Source organism: Argiope bruennichi, chromosome 5, assembly GCF_947563725.1.
Source record: "Argiope bruennichi chromosome 5, qqArgBrue1.1, whole genome shotgun sequence".
NCBI classification, from domain to species: Eukaryota; Metazoa; Arthropoda; class Arachnida; order Araneae; family Araneidae; genus Argiope; species Argiope bruennichi.
The window spans coordinates 120286442-120313032 of record NC_079155.1 but is presented as its reverse complement, the minus strand read 5'-3'; the positions used below and the strand labels follow the sequence as shown (position 1 = coordinate 120313032).

The 26591-nt window shown below is 27.6% G+C and overlaps 1 protein-coding gene across 3 annotated transcripts in view; it reads left to right on the top strand.

Annotated features, from left to right (window-relative positions):
- The window catches only part of LOC129969123 (serine/arginine repetitive matrix protein 1-like), a 66255-nt gene extending 49431 nt beyond the window's left edge, over positions 1 to 16824 (top strand). The window contains exons 6-12 of one of the 3 annotated variants that reach the window (XM_056083540.1): positions 897 to 974; positions 2129 to 2265; positions 2576 to 2726; positions 5565 to 6186; positions 7538 to 7711; positions 10013 to 10184; positions 15068 to 16824. In XM_056083540.1, the coding sequence (XP_055939515.1) occupies positions 897 to 974; positions 2129 to 2265; positions 2576 to 2726; positions 5565 to 6186; positions 7538 to 7711; positions 10013 to 10184; positions 15068 to 15658 (1925 nt within the window). In that variant the 3' untranslated portion in view covers positions 15659 to 16824. Of the gene's footprint in view, positions 1 to 896; positions 975 to 2128; positions 2266 to 2575; positions 2727 to 5564; positions 6211 to 7537; positions 7712 to 10012; positions 10185 to 11378; positions 14093 to 15067 lie in introns of those variants that run through there. The other 2 variants (XM_056083539.1, XM_056083541.1) reach the window with 2 other exon arrangements.
- Positions 16825 to 26591: the final 9767 nt, after the last annotated feature.

Genomic DNA, 26591 nt, shown 5'->3' with positions numbered 1-26591 from the left:
TATATGTTGAGCCCAATATATTAATTCATGGAATAACTAATGCGATTTTGCTTCTTATTTTATATGTTAGAATTGTTCTTTTGTTTCTGTCATATGAAATTAAATTGAAAGTTAAAACATGCATTCAACAGTTATATTTAATTCAAAAAGAGCTTCATTTTATCTGAACTGGCAAATTTTATTGCAACTTTTTGAGCAATGCATTCACTTAAAATTGGTTAATATTTTTTTCAGAATTCAAAAATAAGTAGAAATGTGTAAGTAGAAAGTAATAGGCAGTATATTTACAACAAGAGACAAATGGGCAGCATTTGTACAATAGGAACTTCATTTGTTTCTGAAATTATTAATTCTATCACAGTTTTTTTAGCTATATATTCACTTAAAATTTGTTAGATTTTTATAAAAACTTTTAGAATAAATAAGATTTCTTTAGCAAGTAATGAGATAATAACATTTTTTTCTTCTTTTTCTTTGAAGAACGTAGACTTTTATGGGAATATAGAAATATTCTTTGTGCCAAAGAATTCTAGTGCTGGACAATGATAGGAAAACAAATTTTATAAGACTAGTATTATTTTTAAAAAAATTTATTATTAAAATAAAAATTTGTTATTAATAAAATAAAAAAAAAAACTAAATCAGCAAAAATTATGTATTCTCGCTTGCTGTAAAGTCTTAAAAGTTGAATTTAAAAATGAAATATTTGTAATGAAATTGTTAGCTGTTTGGAAAGCGTGATAAATGTTTTTGAATAAATATAATAATAATCTTTTAATAACATAAAAACAAAAACAAATGCAATGACATTTTTAACATGCAATTCTGATTTTGAAAATTATATCACCAAAACTGATTGTATTGAAAGAATCAAATTTTATTTTTGTTATTTATAGTTGAACAAAAATACGAATATAGTAATGAAGAACCTGCCATTCAAAAATTGCTGGATAAAGAGACTAGGCCAATTGCTGGTAAGTTATGATTTATATTTTTTGTAAGCAGGGCACATTTCAATCAGATTAATTATTTATTCATATATGTTAGCTTTTATTTGTGCTAACAGTGGGGCAAAAATTCTTTTTATAAAAACTTGAAAAACATTATAATTGATTTAAAACTTGCCCATGTCAGATTAATTTCATAATTAGGATAATTGCCCACTGAATTTTGATGTGCATTTTGAATATGTTGTCAAAATACTAAGGTTTTTTTTCCCCCCATAAATAAGAATATAAATACTAAGATGCTTTTGTTAGTTTAGTTGTAATTGAATTTTTGTCATATATTTCTTTCAAATGATTATACTTAAGTAAATCAAACATCCTACATGGTTACATAAAAGGTTGTTATTTTTTCTTTCATGAGAATCTTAATTTTTCCAGTCAAAAGTATTTTCTCGTATTACAGAAGAAGGAAATTATTCTAACCAACAAATTTCTTATTAAAGTGGCAGATTTGAAGAGGGACTATTTTATTGTATGTTGAAAATGGAGAGAAATGGTAGTTTTTTAAATTGGCGGGATTCTCTATGTGAAAAGTAGCATTTAAAGTGTTAATTAATAATTGTTTAGAGGCATTTGCAAAGGAACTGTAGAAATGATTTCATATTATAATCAAATGATGTGTAACATATCAAAACATTATTTTGATTGTTTTTATTTATCATAAAAAATGTAGTTACATCTAAAAATATTTTAATAAATCATTTAAGTAACTACAAAACAGAAATCTTAAGTTGCCTGTTCAATTATTTGTTTCAAGCAAAAAAAATTTATGTTTCATTTTTTTATACCCTTTGTTTATAATTGCAAAGAAATTATATTTTTATTTTAATGAAGTAGGTATTCAAAAAATATATTTTTATTGTAATTGAACTAAGGAATTTTAGTTTTGAAGTTTGTTAAATGTGTGTAAAAATTACAAATCTTAAGCTTCCTTAAGTCAAGAAAACAAGCAGGCTATCGATTTAAATTTAATGTAAAAAGAAGTCTAATTATGTATTTAACAAATATAAAATATTATTTAGTATTTGGGTTTGGATTGCAACTATCAAGTTTATAATGTATGGTTTTGATATTAATCATCATTTTTTTTAATTATTATTTTATTTTATTATGTTTTATAGGTTTGGAACATCTTGTTGAAAATGTGTACAGTAATCAGCCCCCTACTTATCACTGTTTCTTGTGTTCTATAAATTTTCCAGCATCAGAGTGGCTAATAGATCATATAATAGGATTGAAACATCAGATGGCATTTTTGGTAAATAACTTATTATTAACTTCTTAGTTGTAATTTTTTCCACAAATTTATTCAGCTTTTACATGCCATGTAAATATTATTTATAGTTTTTCACTAGATTTGGATTGCTTTTTCTGTCATAAGAAAAGCAATATGTTATTTTTTTTTAATGTGCATGTGTGTTCATAATAGTGTTTTCTTCTGTTGTACAAAAAGTTTGGAGACCCCACCCCCAATGTTGATGGGTTTTTTTTCTTCTGAAAATTATTAGCAAAACTTTTAGTTTGAATTTCATGAGAAATGAATATTATATTTATTTTCTTATTTACAGAAAATGCATAATATAGAACAGGATTTTTTAAAGGAGTCTTCAATTCTGCCAAAATCATTATTATTGCCAATTGTACAAGATCTTATATCAAAATATGAACAGGAACATGGGAGAGGCAAAATGTCTGTCAGAAAAGTAAAGGAAAAGTCTGGTAAGATATTTACAGAAATCTTATAATATGTTCATTAAATCTTGCAGTGAGGAAATAGGGAGACAGATAAATATTTTTTCTTTTCAGGACCATGATCTTTCACATTGTTTATAAAAGGATTTTTCTGTGCCCATGTTTGTTGATCTAGTTGATCTACTGTTGTAGGGTGACCAGCCAACTAGGAAAGATCAAGGAATTCTGGCAGATTAGGGGGGGGGGGGAAATCCAAGAAAATTTATTCTATTACTGGAATTTTTTTTCATCTGTTAATTGTTATTGGATTCAACAATTCTCTAAACTTTTTTCGCCAGAAAAATTAAAAAGTGTTGATTACAATAAAAATGTCATTTATATACAGTTGGAGATTGTGGCCTGCTTTATTTCTACACATATGCTAGGTGGGGCGATAATTTATATATAAATTTCTGTGAGACCAAAATTTTCAATGTCGATAATTGTCAATGCTGTTTTGGAAAAGTTCTCTCAATTCTGAAATACATTTGTCATATATCAAATTTATTTATTTTGCCTCAGATTGGCTGATCACTTTACCAGTTGATTACTTGTCTTTCTTTAATATTCTGCGTTATATTTTTTATGAGTATATTAAAAAAAAAAAAAATTACTCTTTCACCACGATTTTTTGTTTAATTAATTGTATTGTAAGTTAATGTATTATTTTTAAATTTAGTATCCATTTAGCATTTGTACTCGTAGCTTAACAATTACAAGCAATAAAACTAGTTATATTAACTATAGAAACTGCAGTGGAGAAAAAAAATATCACTGTATTTTATTATATATATTCCCATTAAATTTTCTTTTGCTTATTTTTTTAGAATTTCTAATTGATTGACATAGTTAATGAAGCAATTTTTATGTTAATGCAATGTCACTAAGGTCCAACTTTCATTTCTGTCATGATTTCCACCTTTTCAACTATTATTCATAAGAGAGAAAAAGAAAATCTTGATAATTTTATTTTTTTCCATTTGAATGTCAAGTTGGTGATATTATGTGTTAAGAAAATGGAAGTATGAATTTTGAATTATTTATATTCACATCTATTTAAACTAGGTATAAAATATTATCTCAGTATGATAGCTCAGAATTTATTTTATCACATCTTGGAGATATTTTTGTTGAATTCTAAAATATTAGATGCTATTGCTAATATTTTCTTTCTGCATTTTTTCCCCCTTGAATATTGAGAAACATGAATTGGATCTTCAAAGCCCATGTTAAAAAAAAAAAAAAAAAAAAGCATTCCTTTAAAATTATCCCTGAATTAAATTAAATATTTCTGTATTAAAAATATATATATATATATTGAATTAATTTAATTTTGTTATTTGATGTATTATAAATACAAATTTCTTCTGTAATTTTCTTTAAAAAATATTGAAAAAGGAAAAGAATTTTTTATGCATGTTTATTGCATACAGAACCAATTGCTTGAAAATTTTATAAAATTCAATCATACTGACTTTTTAAAAAATTTATGCTTCCAAAATAATTTTCTTTTTATGTTACAACAAGAATAACAAGAAGAAAAAATAAAACCAATTTCTCCATTTTTCTCCTGTATGCTGCAAATGAGATAAACATTCTGCCAATATTCAAGTGGTTTTTTTTTTTTTTTTTTTACTACAGCTGACAAGTTAGAAATTAATAATTTTGCTGTCATTGAATAATTTTTTTAAAAGTTTTGCTGCAACATTTTCCTTTTAATTTATAGGTGTCTGCAATTATTTTTTAAAATTTTCTTTCTGCAGCTATTTTTAATTTGTGGAATTATTCAAATTTTGATTTAGTTGTTGGTAACAATATAAATATGGAAGACCTCACTAAACCGAAACTAATTATTGCATTCTTAAACACTCTGCTAATATGCATATGATTTTGTGCTACATCTTTCTTGAGTAATTCTGTAACAAAAAGTTTTGTAATGTGATTGGCAAACTAAAGGCTCTTCTAGTTGGTACACTTCATCTACTGCTGTATATATTAATTAATATATTGCAAAAAGTGGGGAAATGCAAAAAGGATTTTCTGTACCCTAATATGTGAAAATGACTTCATAACTTATTTTGTTTTCAGAGCCTAAAATTTTATTGTATGTTGTATGGATTTTAATTTAAAACTTTCAGATACTTTTAAGAGCATACTGGAAAATGAAGTTAGATCATTCTGAAGAATTTAAATTCATCCCCCACAAAAGAAAAAAAAGATTATAGAATTATTTTATAAAACATGGAATTATCAGAAAAATTAAATTGTTGAAATGTTGGTCACTTTTTGTTAGATGACTTGGAAATGATGATCCAAGAATAAAAAAAATTCAAAAGTATGTTGTGTGCCAACTGTTTTATGTGTCCCTATGTAAGTTCTAGTTTTGAGAGTCTAAGAATGTCTGCCAGTTTGTTGTTTTTCCTATATATTTATGTTAGCAGCATGTAATGTTTATTTTTTTGGTAAACTTTTGAATATTTCCATTCTATTGAGTTGGGTGGAAATGTTCAGAAGTTTTTAATTTCATTTTATAAAATAATTACTGATATTGTAGCATTCAGGCAAGTTTTGCTATGTTTCTGGGACTATCTATATGTTCTGTGTTTTTCTTTCTGAACTGCATCATCTTTTTCTTTCTAGCATTTGTTATTATCATGTACACTGCTCAAAAGTTTCCTATGATAATAAGTTATGTATGAAGTTTATTTTTCTTTTGTGAAGAAACTTTATTTACAATTATAAGAAGATAATTAATTTGAAGATATGTATGTTTTTTAAATTGTTTGTATTTTTTTTTAACTAGATGCATATTTTTCTTTTATTTAGGGTCTACTTTTCCATGCATAAAGAATGGCAACAATGAAGAAATAAGCTTTCATTCAAAATTGGTTAAGTGTTCTCCAAAATCCAGTTCCTCTCACCCTAAAATCTCCAAACGCTCTCCTCCCTCCAAAATCTCCAAACACTCTCCTTCCCTCAAAATCACCAGGCATTCTCCTCCCCCTAAAATCTCCAGGCATTCTCCACCCCCAAAGGTTTCAAGATATTCTCCTCCCTCAAAGGTTTCAAGATATTCTCCTCCCCCAAAGATCACCAGACATTCTCGCTCCCAAAAGTTCTCTAGATCTTCTCCTCCTCCAAGATACTTTAGGCACTCTCCTTCCCCCGATTCCTCCATCAGACAATCTCCTTCCCCCGATTCCTCCATCAGACACTCTCCTTCCCCCAATTCCTCCATCAGACACTCTCCTTCCCCCGATTCCACCATCAGACAATCTTCTCCTCCCCCTGGTCCCTTCAGTCACTCTCCTTCCCCCAATTCGTCCCTCAGACAATCTCCTTCTCCCAATTTCTTCAGGCACTCTCCTGCCCCAATGTCCTCTAGGTGTTCTTCTCCAAGTTACTTTCATCCCCCAAGATCATCTAGATACTCTCCAAGTTTCTCCAGGTATTCTCCTCCAAAATCTGCCAGGTAATTTGTTTTATTCATATGCCTTGTATAATATTTATAATACTGTAATAAACTAAATAACTATATAATGCATTTATATAGTTATTTAAACATTTATTATTACATTCATCGAAAATATTGTCAGTATATAATCAAACATCCTAATTTTGAAAGATGAAAGATGCTATGAATAAATAGCTATGAAACTTAATTGCAATTTCCATTCCAATTTAAAATATACTTGCAGAAATGAATTGATTCAAATTTGATAATATGTATGCATTGTTAAAGAAAGATATGATACATTAGAGTTAATGATTGATTAATTTCAAAGATTTATTAGCCACCTCATTTCTTATAGCTTTCTTTTGTGTGCATATTAGTAGAAATATTGGGAAATAAGTGATGTGCATAACAAATTAGTTTGAATGTGCCTATTATATGATTCATTCACTTATAAACTGATTATTAGAATCACAATATATATATATGTAATGATATCTCTTAATCTAATTTAAATTCTAATTAGTTTCCACATTTTTATCTTAATTTAGCCCATATTAACTTTATTCTAAAATGTTCTCTTATTTCCTGAGCCAATTTACATTTTTTGCATTTAATTAATTCCACACAGGCTCTAGAAAACTGATGGTCTCGGTATTTTCTCATGCTCCGAGTAAAAGAATAAAAATCCTTAATGCTTACAACATTCTTTTAAAAGTACTTTTAGTTTCCTTTTCCTAAGACTGCATGTGTCAAAGAAATCCCTATCAAAATCTCATAGTAAAATCTCTGAAGGAAAAAGTTTTGGTCTCTTCTGCTCTTGTGTCGCAATGTAGTATATACATATTTATAATAGTTTATTCTTTGTGTGTAAATTATACCTCCCATGATTGAATAAATTGAAGTTTTAAAATTTCAAAGTTTTCCTCTATTTGATCACGCAACTACTAAAATATGTTTACATTATATATATGAAGTGTTGAATTTGGAATTATTTTTGAAAACTATATCAATTATTTTTTTCCTTCTCTTTCTCTTTTTAAGACACTATTCATTAGAGATCAGGTTAGAATTAAAATTTACAAGATTGAATTTTGAAAAATTCATGGAAAAATCCAAGTTCCAGCATTGAAAAGGAAGGCAGTGCTTGAAAAAAAATCTAATACTATTAATTGTAAAAGAAATAGTGTATGAGAAAATTAAATCATGTCTCTAGTTGAATAGACAAATGTCCTTATAATGATAGCATTTTATTGTATAAAAAGTGACTTTAGATTTTAACGTCATTGTGTATCTTGTTTGCTAATTTTTAAATGATTGTAACCAGAGATTAATATTTTGATAGAATGAAGGAGCAAAATTTTAAATCTGAGTGGCAGAAAGTCTCCGTTTTTGAAGAAAGACAGAGAAAGTATGATGAAGACAAATGGAGGAAAATTGAACCTACCACATTCTGCAGACAAGCATCAACACACCAAAGAATACCTAACTCAAAATCAGAACAAGCTAATAATTACAGGTAGTTATTAATTTTTTTAACCAAATGTACATCTAAATTCTTTGCAATTTCTACTTTTGATTGTTCTTGCTTTAAACGGTTATTTTTTGTCCTTGTCGCTTGCATTATATATGCCAAATGTTCATTAAAATCAGGCGAAATAACAATGTATAACAAATTTCATAAAACATTAGAAATATTCTACAATATCGAGCAATGCCCTTATCTTACTGAGAATTATTAGGATTGATCTGCAGATATTAATTTACCAGTGAAAGCAATCATGCTTCTCCTTTTTATTGTTAAAGAGTGACAGCAACTATATTGGTGAGTTTAATTCACTGCATTGTGGAGTGCTCATCTTTTCCATTAGCGTTGATTTTGCAATGCAAAATTAACTTCTAATATATATGTATATATATACAAGGTGCGGCAGTAATTTAAATTTTTGTTAATTTCTTTTTGTTTACCACTTCAATTATAACATATTTTATAATGTATTTTTTAGTTTATATACTGATTTTTGACCTTTTTACAATGTCGAGCAAAAGATATACTATTTTGAAGTTGGAAAACGAACAGTATTAAGTCATTCGTTTGCTTAATGCGCCTCGGCAAACAGTGCCTGATGCATTCTATCATTTCAAAGAGCTTGGCAATGATGGTCTAAGTCCAGGAAGTAAACTTAAATGTATGGTGAATTCTTTCAGTTGCCGTAAGATTATCAAAAAGTTCAATGAAATTCGAAAGTTTCCGCAAGAAAGATTGCTAGTGAATTGGAAATAAGGTACTGATCAGTGCAACAAATGGGAAAATCAGAACTTGGACTGAAGTCTTACAAGGTCCAGAAAGTTCAGCTTCTCACTGAAAAAAACACAAACTCGGGAGCTCCAAAGACACCGTAAACTTTTGAAACTGGCTGCATGTGAGCATTGAGAGAGATTCCTTTTCACTAATGAAAAGCTCTTTACAGTCTAAAAGTTCGCAGCTCCTAGAACTATTGGATCTGGTTTGTAGACGCACTAAGCACTTCAGCAATTATTAAACATCGCAAAAATTAAAGTCGGTCATGGTCTGGGGCGGAATTTGCGAAAGCTGCAAAACATCTCTGGTTTTTGTGGATGAGGGAGCTAAAATAATTCAAAAAGTGTACCAGTAGGACATTCTAGAAGCTTTTATATTTCCGTGGACAAAAACGCATTTCGGCAATGCAAAGTGGGAGCTTCAATAAGACTCTGCATCAACTCACAAGACTAAAAAAGACAGAAGAATGGTGGAAGGAACATTTTCTGGATGTGATGTCATCTGGAAAATGGGCACAATACTCTCTGAATCTCAACCCCATGATTGCACTAAATGACGTAAAAGTTTGGACTCTCTAAAACAATGGTTTCTCAGGGAATGGGATAGATTAAAGGAAGACTTGCAGCCCATTACTGAAAATTTCAAAAAGCATTTGCGCCTCTTCGTCACTGCAAAAGGTGGCCACTTTGAAATCAATTAAATTTATTTACCAGTAAAAGTCTACTCTTATTATTGTTTGTTATATTTTGGTTATTTATTTTTAATCAAGTTATATTAAAAAAATTTTTTGTCTTGAGTTTTTCTGCTTCACCCTGAATATATATATATATATATATATAATATAAAATCTAGTATTATTTCACTGTTTGGAGTTTTAAATGGTCAAAATGAGAAATAAGATTCATCTGTGCAGGATTTTTAGAAATAAAAATTGAGAAGTGCCTTAGTAATGTATGATGCTTTTTAATCAGATTTTATAAACAAGCCATTGCACTTGAATTGTTCTTAAAAGTGTTGTAATTGTTGACATTTTTTTTTTTTTTTTCACTATGGAAAATATTTTTGACAATTCATACTTTTAATGTATACTAATACGTTTTCTGAGTGCAAGATCTATTAAAAAAATTCTTAACACATTTATCAGCTTTTTTTAAAGCTAAATCATTCATAAATTTTAGAGTTTGAATTTTTGTGATTTATTTAAAATTTGAGAAGCTTTGCAATATTTACATTTTATATGCTCATACATCTATTCAAGACTAGATGATAATGCAATGTCTTCTAAATTGCCAGTTTGAGATCCTAGAGAAGATGCATTTTCTGATGCATGTGAAATCTACTGTTACATATCAGATATTCTTAGTGTAGAAGTTACAGATGAGGTCATATGTTATCAAATACTCAAAATGATTCTTGTGTTGATTCAAAAGATAATCCAAGTTGTAAAATGAAATTTCTAACCATTATAAGGTTTTAATATTTATCATTTAACATGTTTTTTTTTAAATATGTTTTTAGTTACTCTCAGCTTTTTACTGATGAAAGAAAGAATTGCTCTAATCTTAGAGCAATTCTTGATCAAAAGAAAGGCCTTAGAGTGATTTCAAGGGCTAATGCACATGACCCATCTGAACAAATGCCACAAAACTTTATATTTGATGAAACATATCCTCCTAATGTGCCTGATAAGGTAAATTTTTCTCATTTGAATTAAATCTTAACACAGCATGAATTAATTAAGCATGTATAGAAATATTGGTTTTAATTAAAAAATTGGAAATTTTGCTAACATGAAATGGACATTTCAGATAAAAGAATATCTTAAAGTTACTTTCTCTAAGAAATAGATTGCAATACTAATTCCAAAAGAGTAGGTAGCTTTTCAAAGCTCTATAATTTTAAATTATTATTTTTTCCCTTGTCTAATATCACACACAAAATCTAAATTACATTTTGTTTATAGAAAATAATTACTAAAAGAAAGTTGCCAAGCATTTTTTCCAGTGTGAGAATTTGAAAAAAATAAGTTGCAACATTGTCTGGAACTTTTTAAAAATTTTGGTTGATGGATGAGAATCTAATTATGTTAATTGAACTGCTAAATGCTATGTTGGAGATTTATGCAGCAGATATTAAAAAACATCAAAAGCATTTATTTATACAGCAATATACACATGAAGACATCACAGTAAATGAAAGCATTTAGCACATGAAGAAAGGATCTTCAATCATATAGAATATATGTCATGTAAACATCTAGCAGCTAGTGCATGCACAGCTTTGGCATCTTATATAATGATAGATCCTACTGTAGGATAAAAGGTTTGAGAAGGAGAAAATGAGCATTGATATCTAACATGCTACTACTGGAAAAATAAAAAAAAAAATTCTGTTTTTATGTAAATAAAAGTATGGAGCAACTGTTGTGGTTTATACAAACCTGGTATTGAACCCTGGAAGGTAGCAACATTTGGAGACTGCTATTAACTTTTCCCATAGCAGATTCTGATGTAATTTTGAGCTATCAGAAAATGAATTCATATAGAAGAAATTTCCCTAAACTAAACTTGCAACATCTTCCTGACTTACATTTCTAATTATATTAATGTCTTGGCTTTCTCCCTACTAAGAATCACTGTAATTATACTGTTTATATTATTAAAAACATTTTTATAAGTTATTTAATATAAAAAAATGATATTCCTTTCTTTCATTCCCCCCCCCCCCCCCCCTCTCTCTTTATGCTCTTCATATTTGATTTGCTTATTCCTTGCAGTAATAAAAAGTTATTTTGATACTTCAAAATTACTTATGTCATCATTTGCTTGAATGTTGTCATAAATAATTCATTTTACAATTAGTGTTCTTTCTTATTCTCTCTTAGAAAATCTATCTTGATCGAAAATTATCTCTCAAAGTTACTGTTGCTGTTGAAAGGTACCATTACAGGGAAGCATGAGATAAAGTGGACAGAAATCTTTGTATAAACATGAATTCAGCAGGAACTGAAACAACTGCATTTGGTTGAATTCGTGGAACTGAACAGCTGTATTTAGTTGTAGTACAGCAGAAACTACAACTAAGTTCATGGAACTACAAAGGAAAAATTCTGAAATATCTAGGGGGGGGGGGAGTGATGCCAAAGGAAGCTGAAAAGAAAATATTTAGCAAAGTTGCTAAATAATAGAGAAATATGAGATCCTATGTCTCAAGAATTTCTTCAGCATCTAAATCTTGAACACAGAATGAATCTGCTTTTTTTTGCCAATGGGAATGATGCTCAAAAACAAACTATGAAATGCCAATAGAGGACCTTGATGAAAAACGTGTAAAAAAAAAGTGTTTGTGATAAACCTCAAAAATCCATTGAACATTAAAGAAATGTTTACCAAAATATACTAAGAGGGTGTATTTACAATAAAACATTGGTTTCCCCCTCATATTTGCATATTGCATTAATAAAGCTTCTGCATTACTTCTGCTTATCAAAATAAAATTTTGAGCTTCAGATTTGAAAACAGTGTGCTATTTCCTATATATATATATATGTGTGTGTAATGAAATAATATGATTGTATATCTGGTGTTTAAAATAAAAAAATATTTGTAGAGTTATTTAATTGTGTTTTTAATTTTTGTATTGTAATAATTTTTGTGATAATTTTGTATTGTAGTTTTAATTTTGTATCTATTTAATTTAAGTAGTGTATTACTTTTAATTTTCTTCCTGTTCTAATGTTAGACAAGCATTTCATGCATTTAATAATAATTTTTTTAAAGAAAAGACCTATTGTGAAAACTACTACCAAAAGATTTTATTTCTATCAAACAATGTTCTGTCAGTTTCAAAGAAAAGAAGGTGAAATTTCTTATTTGAATATATCAGTTTGTAATAGTTTTCCTGTAATTTTAGATATTGCAACAATATGTTTGATAGGAAATAAAATGCAGATGAAAATCAGACACGCACACACACACCTTTTGCAAAACTGATTAGGATAATTATTGTTACTAAGAATAATTAAAAATACTCCTAAAAATGCAGAATAATTATTTGTAACATTTACCAGGGTTGCCACTCATAAAAAGCATAGAGAATTTAAAAATTGGCAAAAAAAAAAAAAAAAAGTTTAAAATGCATGGAAATTAAATTTTTTTTGTTAAAATTGAGGAAAAAGCAAGGAATTTCTTGTTTCTTTGTTATTTTTTTCCCATTTAAAAAAATGCCGATCTCTAAAGGTTAAAAGAATAAGAGATCATAGCCATAGCTTCCAAAAACGAAACAATACTATTTGCAGTTGTGCAATACGGAAACTCTTCCCTTATTTTCTGTTTAGATCATTCCAGTTTCGATTTTCTGGACAGTTGTTCTTTTTCCATGCAATTCCCGAATTGAAGCTCATGAGCATGCGCGTGACTTCTTCATGCGTGAAAGAATAGAATAAATTTTCTACAAAAGCAGCGCGATGGTGTTTAGCCTATCATGCTTGAGTTTATTAAATGATTTGTTTATTACTTGAGAAACTTCGAGCTTATTCAAAGTAGATTAGAGATTTAAAAAAAAATGAGCGGTTTAAAATCCATATTTAATACGAATTGGACGGATAAAAAAAATCAACCCTGCTTTTGCTGAATGAGTTCGAGAAGTTCCGCAACATTCGTTGCGGAATTGCGCACTGCTCGATTTGTGAGAAGATAATAAGCCTAAGTAATATGGGAAAACAGGTAACAGTAGTCATGCTAAAATTGGAAAATATATAAGACTGCTTTGCCCATTCAAAAGGGGCATCATTGATGTGGGATCTAAAAGGGATGTGTACAGGAAAAGATGACATGTGAAATCTGAAAACATCAAATGTAATGTCCGAAAATAGACCGATTTTGAACTTTTTTTGTTCAAGAATAATAATTTAAAACTGAATTTTTATGAATATTAAAACTCGTTGCGTCACATTCGCCCTTTAATGCATTCAATGATATATCTTAAATAACGGAGTAGGTGAAAATTGTACATTAAGCCGTACAAAAATGTCACACCTCATTTATTAAAGATTAGCTCCATAAAACTGATGTCTGAAAAACTGCAGAAATTGATGCCCGAATACATAAATGGCAAAAATCAATAAGTGTTAAAAAGCAAAACAAAAGCAAACAAACAAACAAAAAACTTGTAAATTTTTATAAGTAATCATTAAATGATTTGTATCATGATAACAAAAATGTTTGGTGTCTTATTTCACCCATGTTCTTAATTTTGGGTGACTTGCAGTTAAATAACATGAGATTTAATATATCCCTCCATCCCACTTAAAATATAAATTTTGTTTTGCTAAATTCCAGATAATAAATAAAAATAAATTCTTTTTTTTTTGTATGTAAATATAAACCTACTTTTAATATGCTGTTATTTCATATAATTTTAAATTGTTTCTTCCTTTCCTTGCTTTTTCCACTCTTTAAAATCATATTGCATTATGACTAGTATGAGTGCTATTTTCGTATTTCCTTGTTTCTTGACTATACGTACCAGGGAAAAAAAAAGTTTTTTTCCCCCCAGATTTGAATGGCAACCCTATTTATCTTCTTAATTTCCTTCAGTAATTCAAAATATTGATCTTTTTGCATATATATATATATATATATATATATATATATATATATATATATATATATATATATATATATATATATATATATATATATATATATATATATTGCATTATTGAATATTCAAAAAAATTGCTTCAGCCTTAAACTAGCAAAAATGCTATCTTTACTATCTCTTATATTGCCATATTATGGCCCAGATTATCTCTTATACTTATATTGTGTTTTTGTAGAAATCATATTGATATATATATATATATATATATATATATATATATATATATATAAATATACAGAGTAACAGATTGTCAATATGTAGATGAATTTGACTGAATTTGTTGATAGTTCAAAAGGACTGATAGACGGGCCTCCTTTAGACAAATTTCAACCAAAACTTTCTTACAAAGACTTCATACAGTTTAGGCTAATGCGTGTCTGATTAATTGTATTCACAGAGATTCTGATGACAAATATAATTGCTATGTGGCTTTTTCAGGCTTTGGGAAGTCTGAAATGTGAAGATTTATCAGAGTATTGCAGTCAAATGTATCACAAAATTTTCTCTTTGTATATTTCAAATGTGAAAAATTAAAAATTAGTTTGATTAAATCACTGGTTAAGATAAAAACTTGAATCTTCTTTGTATCAATCACATGTCTTTCAGGTTCAATATGTTATATGTTCTTTACCTTTTGCTACTTAAATTAAGGAAAGAAAAAAAAAAAGACGTATGATCTAAATTTTAAATTTTCAATAAATTGGGTTTTAGTTTGTTTGTAAAACATTGATTTAATCCTAATATCTGAATCTGAGTGAAAAATTAGAAGTATATTAAGCTGCTAGAAATATATTTAACGAATAACCTAATTTTGAATTAAAATCATTTTATTTGTTGTATTATATCTTTGTTTGTATTTAGATCATATATAATGTCCAGAATTTATTAAATCTCTTTTCTTATCTTTAGGCATATGAAAGGACTTTTCAAAATAATAATACAACAGATATCCTGTCCAAAAATGATCAGTTTGCACATAGCCTTGATAAATTCATTGAACGTTACAAGAATCGTAAGACAACACAACAGGAAAATCCTTCTAGTCACCTAATGTCATCAGAACAATACTGTGATGTTATAATATCGCCTTACAATCAGTTAAATATTTCTCCATACAAAAACACTCCAGAAAGAATATCTTTTAAGGATTATGAAACAGTAGAACAGGAAAATGATTGTCTTAAATATGTCCATTTAAATCATTTAATGTCACCTGAACAAAACATTGGTGATACAGTGTCACCTTACCACCAGTTAAACAGTTCTTCATACAAAAACACTTCAGAAAGAATGTCTTTTAATTCAGAATGTAGCCAAAGCGAAAACGGTACATTGCCATTTTTTAATATAGTTCGCGATTCTTCTGTTATTCCAGGACTAACGTTAACAGAAAAATCACATGCATCTTACACTGCAGCCATTAATGAATATACAGAGAAAGCCAGAGACATTCTCGGAAATAATATGCCATCCAAAAGTTCATATGAGAAGAAAGATTGAAATAATTTAATTTACTGTTAATTTTGATATTATTGTTTTCATCATTTTGTTTTCTTAAATCACCATATTCAGTATTTTGTATTTATTTTAATGCTGAATAATTGATCATCTTCTCATTTTTCTTTTGCAACCATACTCATATTTCTTAAAAGCAAGCTTTATTGATAGTTTAATTACATTTGCATTTGATCTGCTACACAATATAATATTGGAATTATTTATTTTACTTAAAATTTTTAATAATTTAGTGTTAAAATTCTTAGGAATTAAAATAAAATGAGCCTGTTTTTATCATAATGTCATTTTATAGTTTAAGCATCATTGCAGTTTCTCCTCCTTCTGTGTATTAAATTATAAATTTAAAAATATATATATGGTTTTAATTATATGATTGTGTATTTTACTAATATGAGATATGTAAGAATGCTTATTTTGCAGTTTTCATTGCTGAAGTAAGAACTCTACTCTGAAACAAATCCAGTTTCATTTAGAGTTTTATTGTAATATTGTGAAACTCTTTGCTGTGCTGAAGTTGTAAATACAACTTCAGCACAGCAAAGAGTTGCTTGATGTGAAAGTGTAAAAATTCCTAGCTGGCTCTATATATAGACCTCAAATTATTAGGCTTGATACGCCTAATAATTTGATTTAAAAGATGAAAAGCAGAACTACTTTGTACGAAATGTCTTTACTTGTCATGATAATTAATGACTTTTAAATTTTGTATAATTTTCAAGGCTTGTTTTTTAGCATTCATAATTTGATAATTTTTTATAATGATGTTTTTATGTAATTTCATATGAATGTAAGAACTTAATTAAATTTTTCTTGAAATGTGAATAAAACTTACTATTTGGGATAGGAGGGGGAAAACATCTTCAAAAAGAAAATTATTCTGAAAGAATGTGTCGTTGTTTATTGTGTATCATATATTAAACTCTGTCTGGTAAAACTGTAAATGTTTCTGGCTATTATTGCCAGAAACTTAAATATGGGAATACTGAATTGTTTCTGAATCATTTAAGAGTTGTCTAAGGAATGTATATTTTATTTGATTTTTTAAAAAAATACTGTATAAAATCTCTGAATTCAATTTTGCCTTAATTTTTTTTTTTACCTTTATCATCTGATCTTTGCATCCATGTGCTAACTGTAATATAATCCATTTCATGATAATAATGTGCATATTATATGTATTCACTTTTATAATAAAGTGATATTTTCAAAAAGTAAAATAAATATTGTGCTGTATAATGTTGTTGTTTTTATTTATTTATTTAATACTGAGAGTTCTTGAAAGTATATAATAAAAAAAGATAGGTTTTTTGTTTGTTTGTTTGTTTGTCTGAGGTCTATTTACATATCCGATTTTAACTATCAAGACTACCTTCCCAGAGTGAGCTAAGCTGATTCTGGTGCAAAAGAAAACTCGTTCTCAATAGATGGAAATAGATGTTTGTTGTAAATGATTTTAATACAAATTTGTTGCATTTGATGGCAATTCCTCTTCAATTTTTTTGGCTTTGAAGATAATTTAATTAATATCATTTTTTTATCATTTAATTATTTTCTGAACGTGATTTAGTTGATATTTCTCCTATCTTTCATTTAACTTTTTTCATCGATGTATACTTTTTTTTTTACAGAAAAATTTACCAGAAATTTTTGTTCTGTGAGCAAGAGTGCAATGCAGAAAATGTACTTTCATTCTTGCACTGCAATAGACAAAGAACATATTTTAAATGCCCTAGATCTAAATTTATAATTGTGATGTATTTTCATAATTGTAAACAAAATTTTCATCCACTAATTGGTAGCAATAAAGTAAATTTTATTTAATACATCATTGTAGGTTTGAATAATATTCGACAGAAAAAATATTTCGTGAAATTACTTTACTATATTTGCATAATGCTCATTGAGATCCAGAAAAGAATCAGAACCGTACGAATTTCTTGAAAATTCTAAATATATTCATATGTACAAATTAACATCATATTAACTTTTTTATTAAATAAATTACAAAATAATTTCGCTGCCTGTAAATTCAAAGTAAAATCTTCCATTTTTTTAAACGAAATTTCTTTGTTATTTAGAATAAAGAGAAAATATTTTAATCACAATGTTTGTTTTTATCACTTTTGGTAATGAGTTTGATACCAGATTACCGAATGATTTCTATAGATATAATGGAACTGATTTGATAATTTCAATTAAAATGAAGTTCTAAATCCATGAAGTATATTTCATTTAATTCCTATTTAAAAACATAAGGCATCATTTGGTAGATAAAATATTGAATTAAAAAAAAAATAGACCTAGGTATCAAATTTTATAGGGAACCAAGTTAAGGCAGTGGATCAAATATCGCAGAACAATATTTGGGAGTTGATGTACGGGTTAGACAACTTAGCAGTTTTTATTTTTAAATGCGCTTTTTATTCCTTACACTGCTTGTTTTTTTAAAAATTTAGCTGGCAACTTAGCTGCAGAGAGCTATAATAAAGCAGTTTTATGTTTGTATAAACATTTTTTATCTTTTTCTGCATTCATTCATTGCTAACAAGTATTAAATAAAAATTTGATGAATCGCGAAAATTCGCTTACCATTAAGAAACTATTTGACCCAAGATAGTCAGCGAAAACTGATGTAATCCTTCCTTGCTTTAAAAAATAATAAAAGCTTTATTTGAAATAAAGGCGTCGGGGGTGGGGGTGAGGCTGCTGAAATTCCAAGTTTATTTAACATGTTTAATGGAACAATTTTCATGGCAGTTATTTGGAATACCATTTTGCAAAGAATTAATTCTTATTAAAATCATTATAAAAATTTATGAAGTAGTTTTGAAATTAATTTAATTTTAAATGCAGAAGAACAAACCAATTCAATAACAACACTTTCAGATATCATATTCGTCAAATTCATGCATGAAAAAAATTTTCAACTGAAATTTCTTCTTTCTCTCATTGAAAATTAATTAATTTATTTTTAATTAACAGTTCAATTGCAGAACTTTTTTTAAAGAAACAAAAATTATAAGCATGATTTAAAAATATTTGAAATATTTTTGATTTTAATAAGAAGAAATGAACACTTTCCTTGATAAACTAAAATCTGTTCATTAAAATTAAGTATAGTATTTGATGATGAGTTAGATCAATTTTTATTGTTTGTAAAAACTGATAAAGAAAATTTGTAAGGTAATTGGAATTATAAAACCTCAAAAGAGCTATCATCAACATTTTCTAAGATTGAAATAATTAAAAAAAAAAAGCGTTGAATCTCCCTATAATAAATGCCTTGAAAAGAATATAAATTATTGCAGACATACAGTATCAGAAGACAACTCAAATAGTATGATTCTATTATATGTGGAACAATTAAATAACATTGGCATATCTAAAATAATTAAAGTATTTTTCTTAGAAAAATGCAGGAACAAATTTATTTGATTTCTTATTTTATTTATCATTAATTTATAAACATTTGTATAGTTTTTCTTTGAAGCATTGTGCATTAGTTTTGAAGTTTTAAACATTATTATTTAGCACCACTTCCAAAATAGTGCTTCAAAAACTGAAAAGCAATTTTTGCAATGATTATAACTAATAAATTATTTTAATTTTTCTAAATATATTAGAATGTCATATTAATAAAAATGGTCAAAGGTTTGAAATTTGTATCCTTATATAATGGAACTCAATTTCATTTATCATGCTGTATTCAAATGATTTTTTGAGACATTTTGAAAGGCAGTATTTTATGCATCTGAAAATGTATTAATTTATAATGATTAGTTGAACAAAGTAACCTAGTTTCCCTTTTTTAAATAATAATTTGAGAAAATGTTAGAATAATCCGAATTGTATTTGAATCTTCTGTTTAAAGCACTTTATGGATTACTTTTTCTAAATACTATCCTTTTGTCCTCGAATCTTTCATCTTCGAAAACTTCTTAACGATTTAAAAAAAGAGAAAGAGAGAGAAATAAAATGATTTATTATAGATTGTGACCTTTTATGAACAACATTGGAGGGGGGAAAAAAAGAAAAAAAAATGATACTCGTATGAAGATTTAAATCTTGAAATTCTTGTTTTTAACAATCTTACTTTGTCATATTTCAGTATTTAGAATCAACTTAATAACTTTCTGAATATAACATTTATTTATCTGACAATTATAATGAAAGTACTTTGCCTAGAAAATGCATTTCTTTTATACAATGAATTATAAAATATATCGATAATAATTAATAAAAATATTTACATATACGAATTACAGATTTCTTAAATTCATGTACAGATTACAAAGTATATTAATTATTCACAAAAAGTAATTATCAGCTTGGTAATTAAAATAAAACATAAAAATTATAAAACGAAATTATTAATCTTTGTTCAAAATAAAATAAAAATAGTTATAATGAATTAAAATATACGAAATTAATTTAAAACATTATATCTGAGAAGTCAGTATTTACAATTTCATGTGGGTGATTATTTCAGAAAGCCCCCAAAATGTTTGTTTCACCCTTGGGGTGATGAATGTGTAACATAATGCAATTTTTAAAACTCAGTGAAATTCGCAATTGGAACATTTTGTACAATATTTATTAGATGACTCCACAGCCAGAAATTCTAATGGTTTCTAATAGTTTAATAGTTTAGTTCAGGTGATTCTAATAGTTTAGTTCAGGTGATCGTAGTCGTCAGGCTTTGCAAAATGGCGACTAATGAGTGCGTCATTGCCAATATGGAGATTCAACAGTTATTTGACTGGTGTTGCAATATTCGGAAAAGTGCCATCGTGTAGGAAAATTGTCTCTTCCATACTGTCGTCTGTGTGCTCTGAAAAAGAGAATCCTAACATGTCTTATTGATGGTACAGGTTACAAGACCGGAAAGACCTATCTTCTCGAGGCGCAGTATGGCTAAATATGGCTCTTGAGCCAATACACCACACAAACCAAACAAAACCAAACCTATCTTCCCGACAAAAGAAAGTCCAACGATAATGCTACCATAAATCCATGCCACTTCTAAATCATACTTTAGAGAATAAAGAGATAGTGGTAATGATTGTATTTGGAACAGATTCTCTCTTACAAATATTCTACATTTTTTTGTATTGACAGACGCTTAAAGATGGAAATGGACTGCGTCTGTCCGCAAAATATTCCATGGACATGAATTTGTCCACTTCCGTCGACGCAAAAAATTTCAAGGCGAAATGTACATCTCATATTTTATCTCATTCAATTAAATTAAATTCAGTTAAATTTCAAAACAATTTTTCTTAAGCTGAAAGATAATATTTTTTTATAGCAGTTTTGATTGTCTGAAACAATAGGATTTGATTCTTTTCTAGAGTCATTTAAATAATGGTAACAATAATAATTTTGATTTCAGTCTGGAAATTATTTATTTTTATGAATCATGAATTTGATATACAGGATAATAGCAAAATTTCTTCCAGATTATAAAAATTATTACGAAAGAACATATTGAGTATTATACAGTAAAATTTGTATTGTGTTCTAAATTTATTTTAGTCCAATTGTTGGAGCTGTTGAAGTAGAAATAATGAGTTTAAATTCCATTTTTATCAAAATGGCTTAACCAAAGTCTTCGCCATTTGGATAATAATCGAATTAATGATTTCATCAGTGATGCCCACGCTCACTCGGGTTTTTATAGTTTTCTTCTTTTTGTGCTACATTAAGGACTGAGTGTTTGCACTGCAAATTGAAAATATTAATATACTCAAATTTAGGACCACTAATGCTGTATCTAGTGTGTCAGTTGAAATGTTGAGCAATACGTGGCGAGAACCGAAACACAACCTTGACATTCTTCGAACTACCAATGATGTTTGTTTAAATTGAAAGTTACCAAGTGGTTTTATCAAACTCTTTATAACTGTTTTTGTTATATATTGCATTTGCCGTGGTGGCCTGGTAGCAAGGTCTCGGCTTCAGAACTGGAGGACTTCAGGTTCGAGACTCGAGTCCAGCGAAGAACCATCGTGCTCGCCAACACCGTCGTGGCCAAACGTCCTCCCGTGGCATGATGCGGACGCTTGAGAGAGATGTGTCTATTCAGGCGTTATCCTCGCCATCTGATCGCTGTACAAAATTACGAAAACCATTCCAAATAGACCTAACGTTAATATTAACGTTGCTTGCGGGGCGTTAATATAACTAAATTTATAATATATTGAAACACTCGTATGCCAAACTTATAGCTGTTTTTTACTATATATATATATATATATATATATATATATATATATATATATATATATATATATATATATATATATATATATATATATTTGTAGTCGGAAAGACTTTGTGACCAACTTGTTTATTATTTTATTTCTTTTATTTCTCTTTTTAATAATGTAGGATGTAATTAATAAAAATTCTTTCTTTGCAATGGAATTTCCACTCATTTCTTGTTTTTGTAGAGTTTTTGAATCGCATACATGTTTGTATTCACAATGACTATACAGATTTACTAATTGATCTTTTAAGTTATTAAATATTTAATTCCATGTGAGCAGTGGCGTAGCGATAAGGATAAAAAGAGGGCTGTTCTAGGTTGATAATCTTAGAATGAGCCATGGAGACAAAATTTTAATGATATTATGTCAGTTTTTAAAGTTAAATATGATGAAGAGCAAAAAAATAATATTATGGTCTTGATGCCATTTCCCACTCATCATTCGATAAAGCTAGCTGTAAAACTTTCTTTCTTCATATGAAAGTGATTTCGCAGGAAAGCAGTATTACAAATTCGGGACAATATATAAGGAAAATCATTCAACATTGGAGTTTTTGAGTACTAATAAATATGTACTTCCTATTTTTTAAAATTAAAAAAAAAACTTTAAAATTTGATAACCTAATTTGCAATTATCACAAAACTAGAAAAAATATTTTATACTGTTCTTAAAAAAAAAATAATATGAAAAAAAAAATATCCCCATATTTTGTTCATCAATAATGAAAGAAAATTCTAGGTTAAAATATTTGTAATAACAAGAATAATTTTAATTTCACTATAGTAATGAAATGCATTTTTGCAAAGCATAGCTAAAAGTATTTTTTTTAGCTATAGAATTAGAGGGAAATTGTATTCAACTATATTGGTATTAGAGAAAAGATAATCTTTTGAATTTTCAAATAGCACGAAATTTATTTTTTGTGCTATAATACTTTTCAAAGGAAAACGCCAAGATTTCACTCAATTTGAATGAATTAAAATTATAATTAAATAATCTTCGTTGTAAACATTAAGAGATCGAAAACGTATTGATTTAATAAAAAGTTCTATCAAATTGCACTTAGTGGCAAAACCTCTCTATTGACTAAAATGTTACAACTGAAGATTTATATTTCTTTACGCGTTGCATTTACCACGATTACTTGTGTTTGGACAGTCACCGATACAGATTTATTTCCTGAAACTATATTTATTTCAACATTTAACAGAATTTTAAAAATTTGGTGCAAACACCGCATACTATATTTTATTCGTCTCGCACAAAGTATTTTTAAGTTATAGTATTAACAGAGCGACAGGCAGCTATAATTCCAGAATTGTGCGTTTCGAAATCAGGAAGGTCTGAGATGTGGAGTCTATAATACTTTCTCTTTGGATAGGAATAAATAAAGACAAAATAAGTGTGGAGGAAATTTTTTTTGTTAATATCAAAGGATTTTATTCTTTTTAAATATATCCAATCGAAAAGTTTAAATGTTTTCAATCACAATTAATTTTAATCACACATTATAAGAAACATTCCTAGATAAGAATAAATAAAAAATTAGTGGGGAAATATTTTCTAAATTTTTTTAATTACGTTCTAAATTTTTTTTTTTAAATTCTCTAAATTTTTCTAATTTTTTTTGTTTTTGTTTTGCAGTTATCAATTTTATTTGCGCTTGAGCAGCAGCGTGATAGGTTTCCTTCCTAAAAATATATTTCGTTCAATATTTAATAGGATTTTAAAAGTCCGATGTAAATACTGTATACTATATTTTATTCGTCTAGCTCAAAGTGTTTTTGAGTTACAGTTCACAGAGTGATAGACAAATATATTTCCGGAACGGTGTTTTTCCATTTCAGTGAAATCTGAGATGAGGAGATTTTAATTCTTTCTCTTTGGACAGGAGTAAATGGAGGCAAAATAAGTGTGAAGAAAATATTTTGCTAATTTCATGGGATATTTAAATGTTTAGATACAACCAATCGAAAAGTTGAAATATTTTTAATGACAATAATTTTTGATCACACATTATAAGAAATATTTCTATGCGAGATTAAATGAAAAATACATTACTAAGTTTTCTCTTGCTTATATATATTTTGCATTTATTTATGCCAAAACATTACAAATTCAACCCTGAAGCTTCGGTATCCAACCTGTTTGATTCCTTCTTCCAATATTGCCATGTAAAATGTGAGAGATGTTAATCTAAAGTCAGTAAATAAATAAAAATTACTATACGTTATTTATTTGAGAAAAAATGTAAACCAGTGAAGTGATTTAAGACTCTCGAGTGAATTAAATCATTTGACGGATTTTTATTTCAGTTTTTCAGTATACAAATTTTTATTTTATATATTTTAATACTTCATTTCAATTTTCTTTCTAATCAAGCCTTCTGTGTTAAAATTTATCTACGACTCACAGATAGAGTAGACCTAAGTGGTAAACCTGAGATCTACGCAGTTCTAGTTAGGAATATATTTTCAATTGAAGGTTAAGATAGAGATGAAAATTAATCCTATATAGAAAGTACACTTACGAATATCGAAGACAGCGAAATTTTTGTTTTGAGTTTAAATTGAAGTGAATGATAAATGATTAAGCGAAAGCTATAATTTATTCTAAATCGCTCTAAATCAGTTAGTTGGATAGATTCATTTGTTTCTATTATTTAAATATCTAGGTAGTTCTGTACATAAAACATTTGAAAAATAGGTTAAAAATTTTCAAAGTTTAAATACTTATTCATATTTAAGAAAGCATTAAAATAAACTGTTCGAAGTATTGATGCGGTAGAGATTTTACTCAAAATTAAGTAAATTTATAAAAATTAAATTTACAAACATTTGACAATAAAATTATTGCCAAATATTTGTAAAATGAAACATTAAAGAATAAATACAAACAAAAATAAGAATAATTAATTCAATCATGGAAACATTATATATCATTTCGTGCAGCAAAAATCATTGTGAAATGAAAGTATTCAAATTTTAGTTAGCGAGACGTGATTAATAGTGAAATTAAATGAATTTACCATAGAAAATTTGCCTTGGTTTGACATTTTATTCAGTATTAAACGTAATTATAATGATGTTGAAAATATAACAAATGTAAAGACATCAAATCTAAAAATTTCTAATTTCTAAAAATAAAAATCCTTCCTATTATCTGTCTGAATATTATTGGTATAATTTTAAAATGTATAATTTAACAATTTTAAACAATATTTATATAGCCATGTTTCAGGAAGTTAAGCGATGCAACTACTTAAAATTAGAAGAATCTTTTGAGAGAATTGAATTTGCTTTTTAATATATTATCAGAATTAAATAAAAACAATGTGAAACTGATTCAGTCTGATGTTTTAGAGGAGCTTCATTAGATTTTTAGTTTACAAAGAAAACAGAGTTTAAATCCCCTCCTCCTTAGATTTTGTGTATGAAACTGGCGGCACAATATAATACGAAATGTATTTTCAGTTGTTAATTTAAATTATATCCCTTACATTCGAATATCTAACAAATATTAATTCCAAATCTGTTGCAAACAGAATGCAAGAATTTGCTATTAATCAGTTTTTATTGATTAGGTGCTTTAATCAAGCATATAGTATTTAAGGAAATTTATAAGACAAAAAATTGTTCTTATGTAAATTTCAGAAATGTGCTAAAAGTATTTGAGTACCAGATATGAGATATTATTTTGAAGCTCCATCAGTAATGGAGATTTCATTATATTTGATCCATCTTGTGAAGTATCGTAATCTAATACATTATTATGAGAAAAAATTCTAATCAAAGCCTGAAATTTAATACTCCGAAACGATGGATGGATATTGGATTTTTATGGCGCAAGAGCCAAAACTGGCTATGCTGCGCCTCTCCGAAATGAAATACCAGATTCTGTTTCAGCGGTGCCGTTTTGACTTGTGCTGCCCTCTAGTTGCATAACAAAAAGGAAAGATTGAATTGCCTTTGATAAATTTAAAACTTAAATGAAATTCTTATCCTTTTATCCTGATTACAATTTGATTAAAAAGAAACACCTCAAAATTAACTGAACAGCTGTAAGATAAGAAAATATTTTTTCTGTTGTTGAAACTACCTTTATCCGAATTTTTAAAATTGTGCTGAACTTGAAGATAAATTATAAAACACTAAAACCTTTGAGCCATATTTTAATTTTGTTGTTTCAATGTGTGATTTGGTATTTAATATGTAGCATTCACTGGTTATTTGTTTTTAAACTCTTAATGTTTAACATACTTATCCAATCCATTGTTTCATCAAATATTTATATCATTTATTGTCTTATGGCAACAATTAATATCCACTAATTTATGAATTGCTATTTTGAAACTTTTAAGCCATTATTGATAAATAACATTGATAACACCTTTATCGATCAGATAGTTCGTCGGAACATTAATTTTATTTAATTTCAATCAAATTTTCCTAACTTGATAATGATTCTACCAACGAAGTATCCTTAAGTCTCAAAATATGATAGAAATGAAGATAAGGAGTAGTACTATTTTAATAGTCTTAACCTCTTCTTCATTCAGGATCCTTCTTAAGAAAGTGACGTCCTATGACATTAGAGTGTCATTAGAAACCTAAATATTCGTCTAATCTCTTTTCTAACTGCAAATT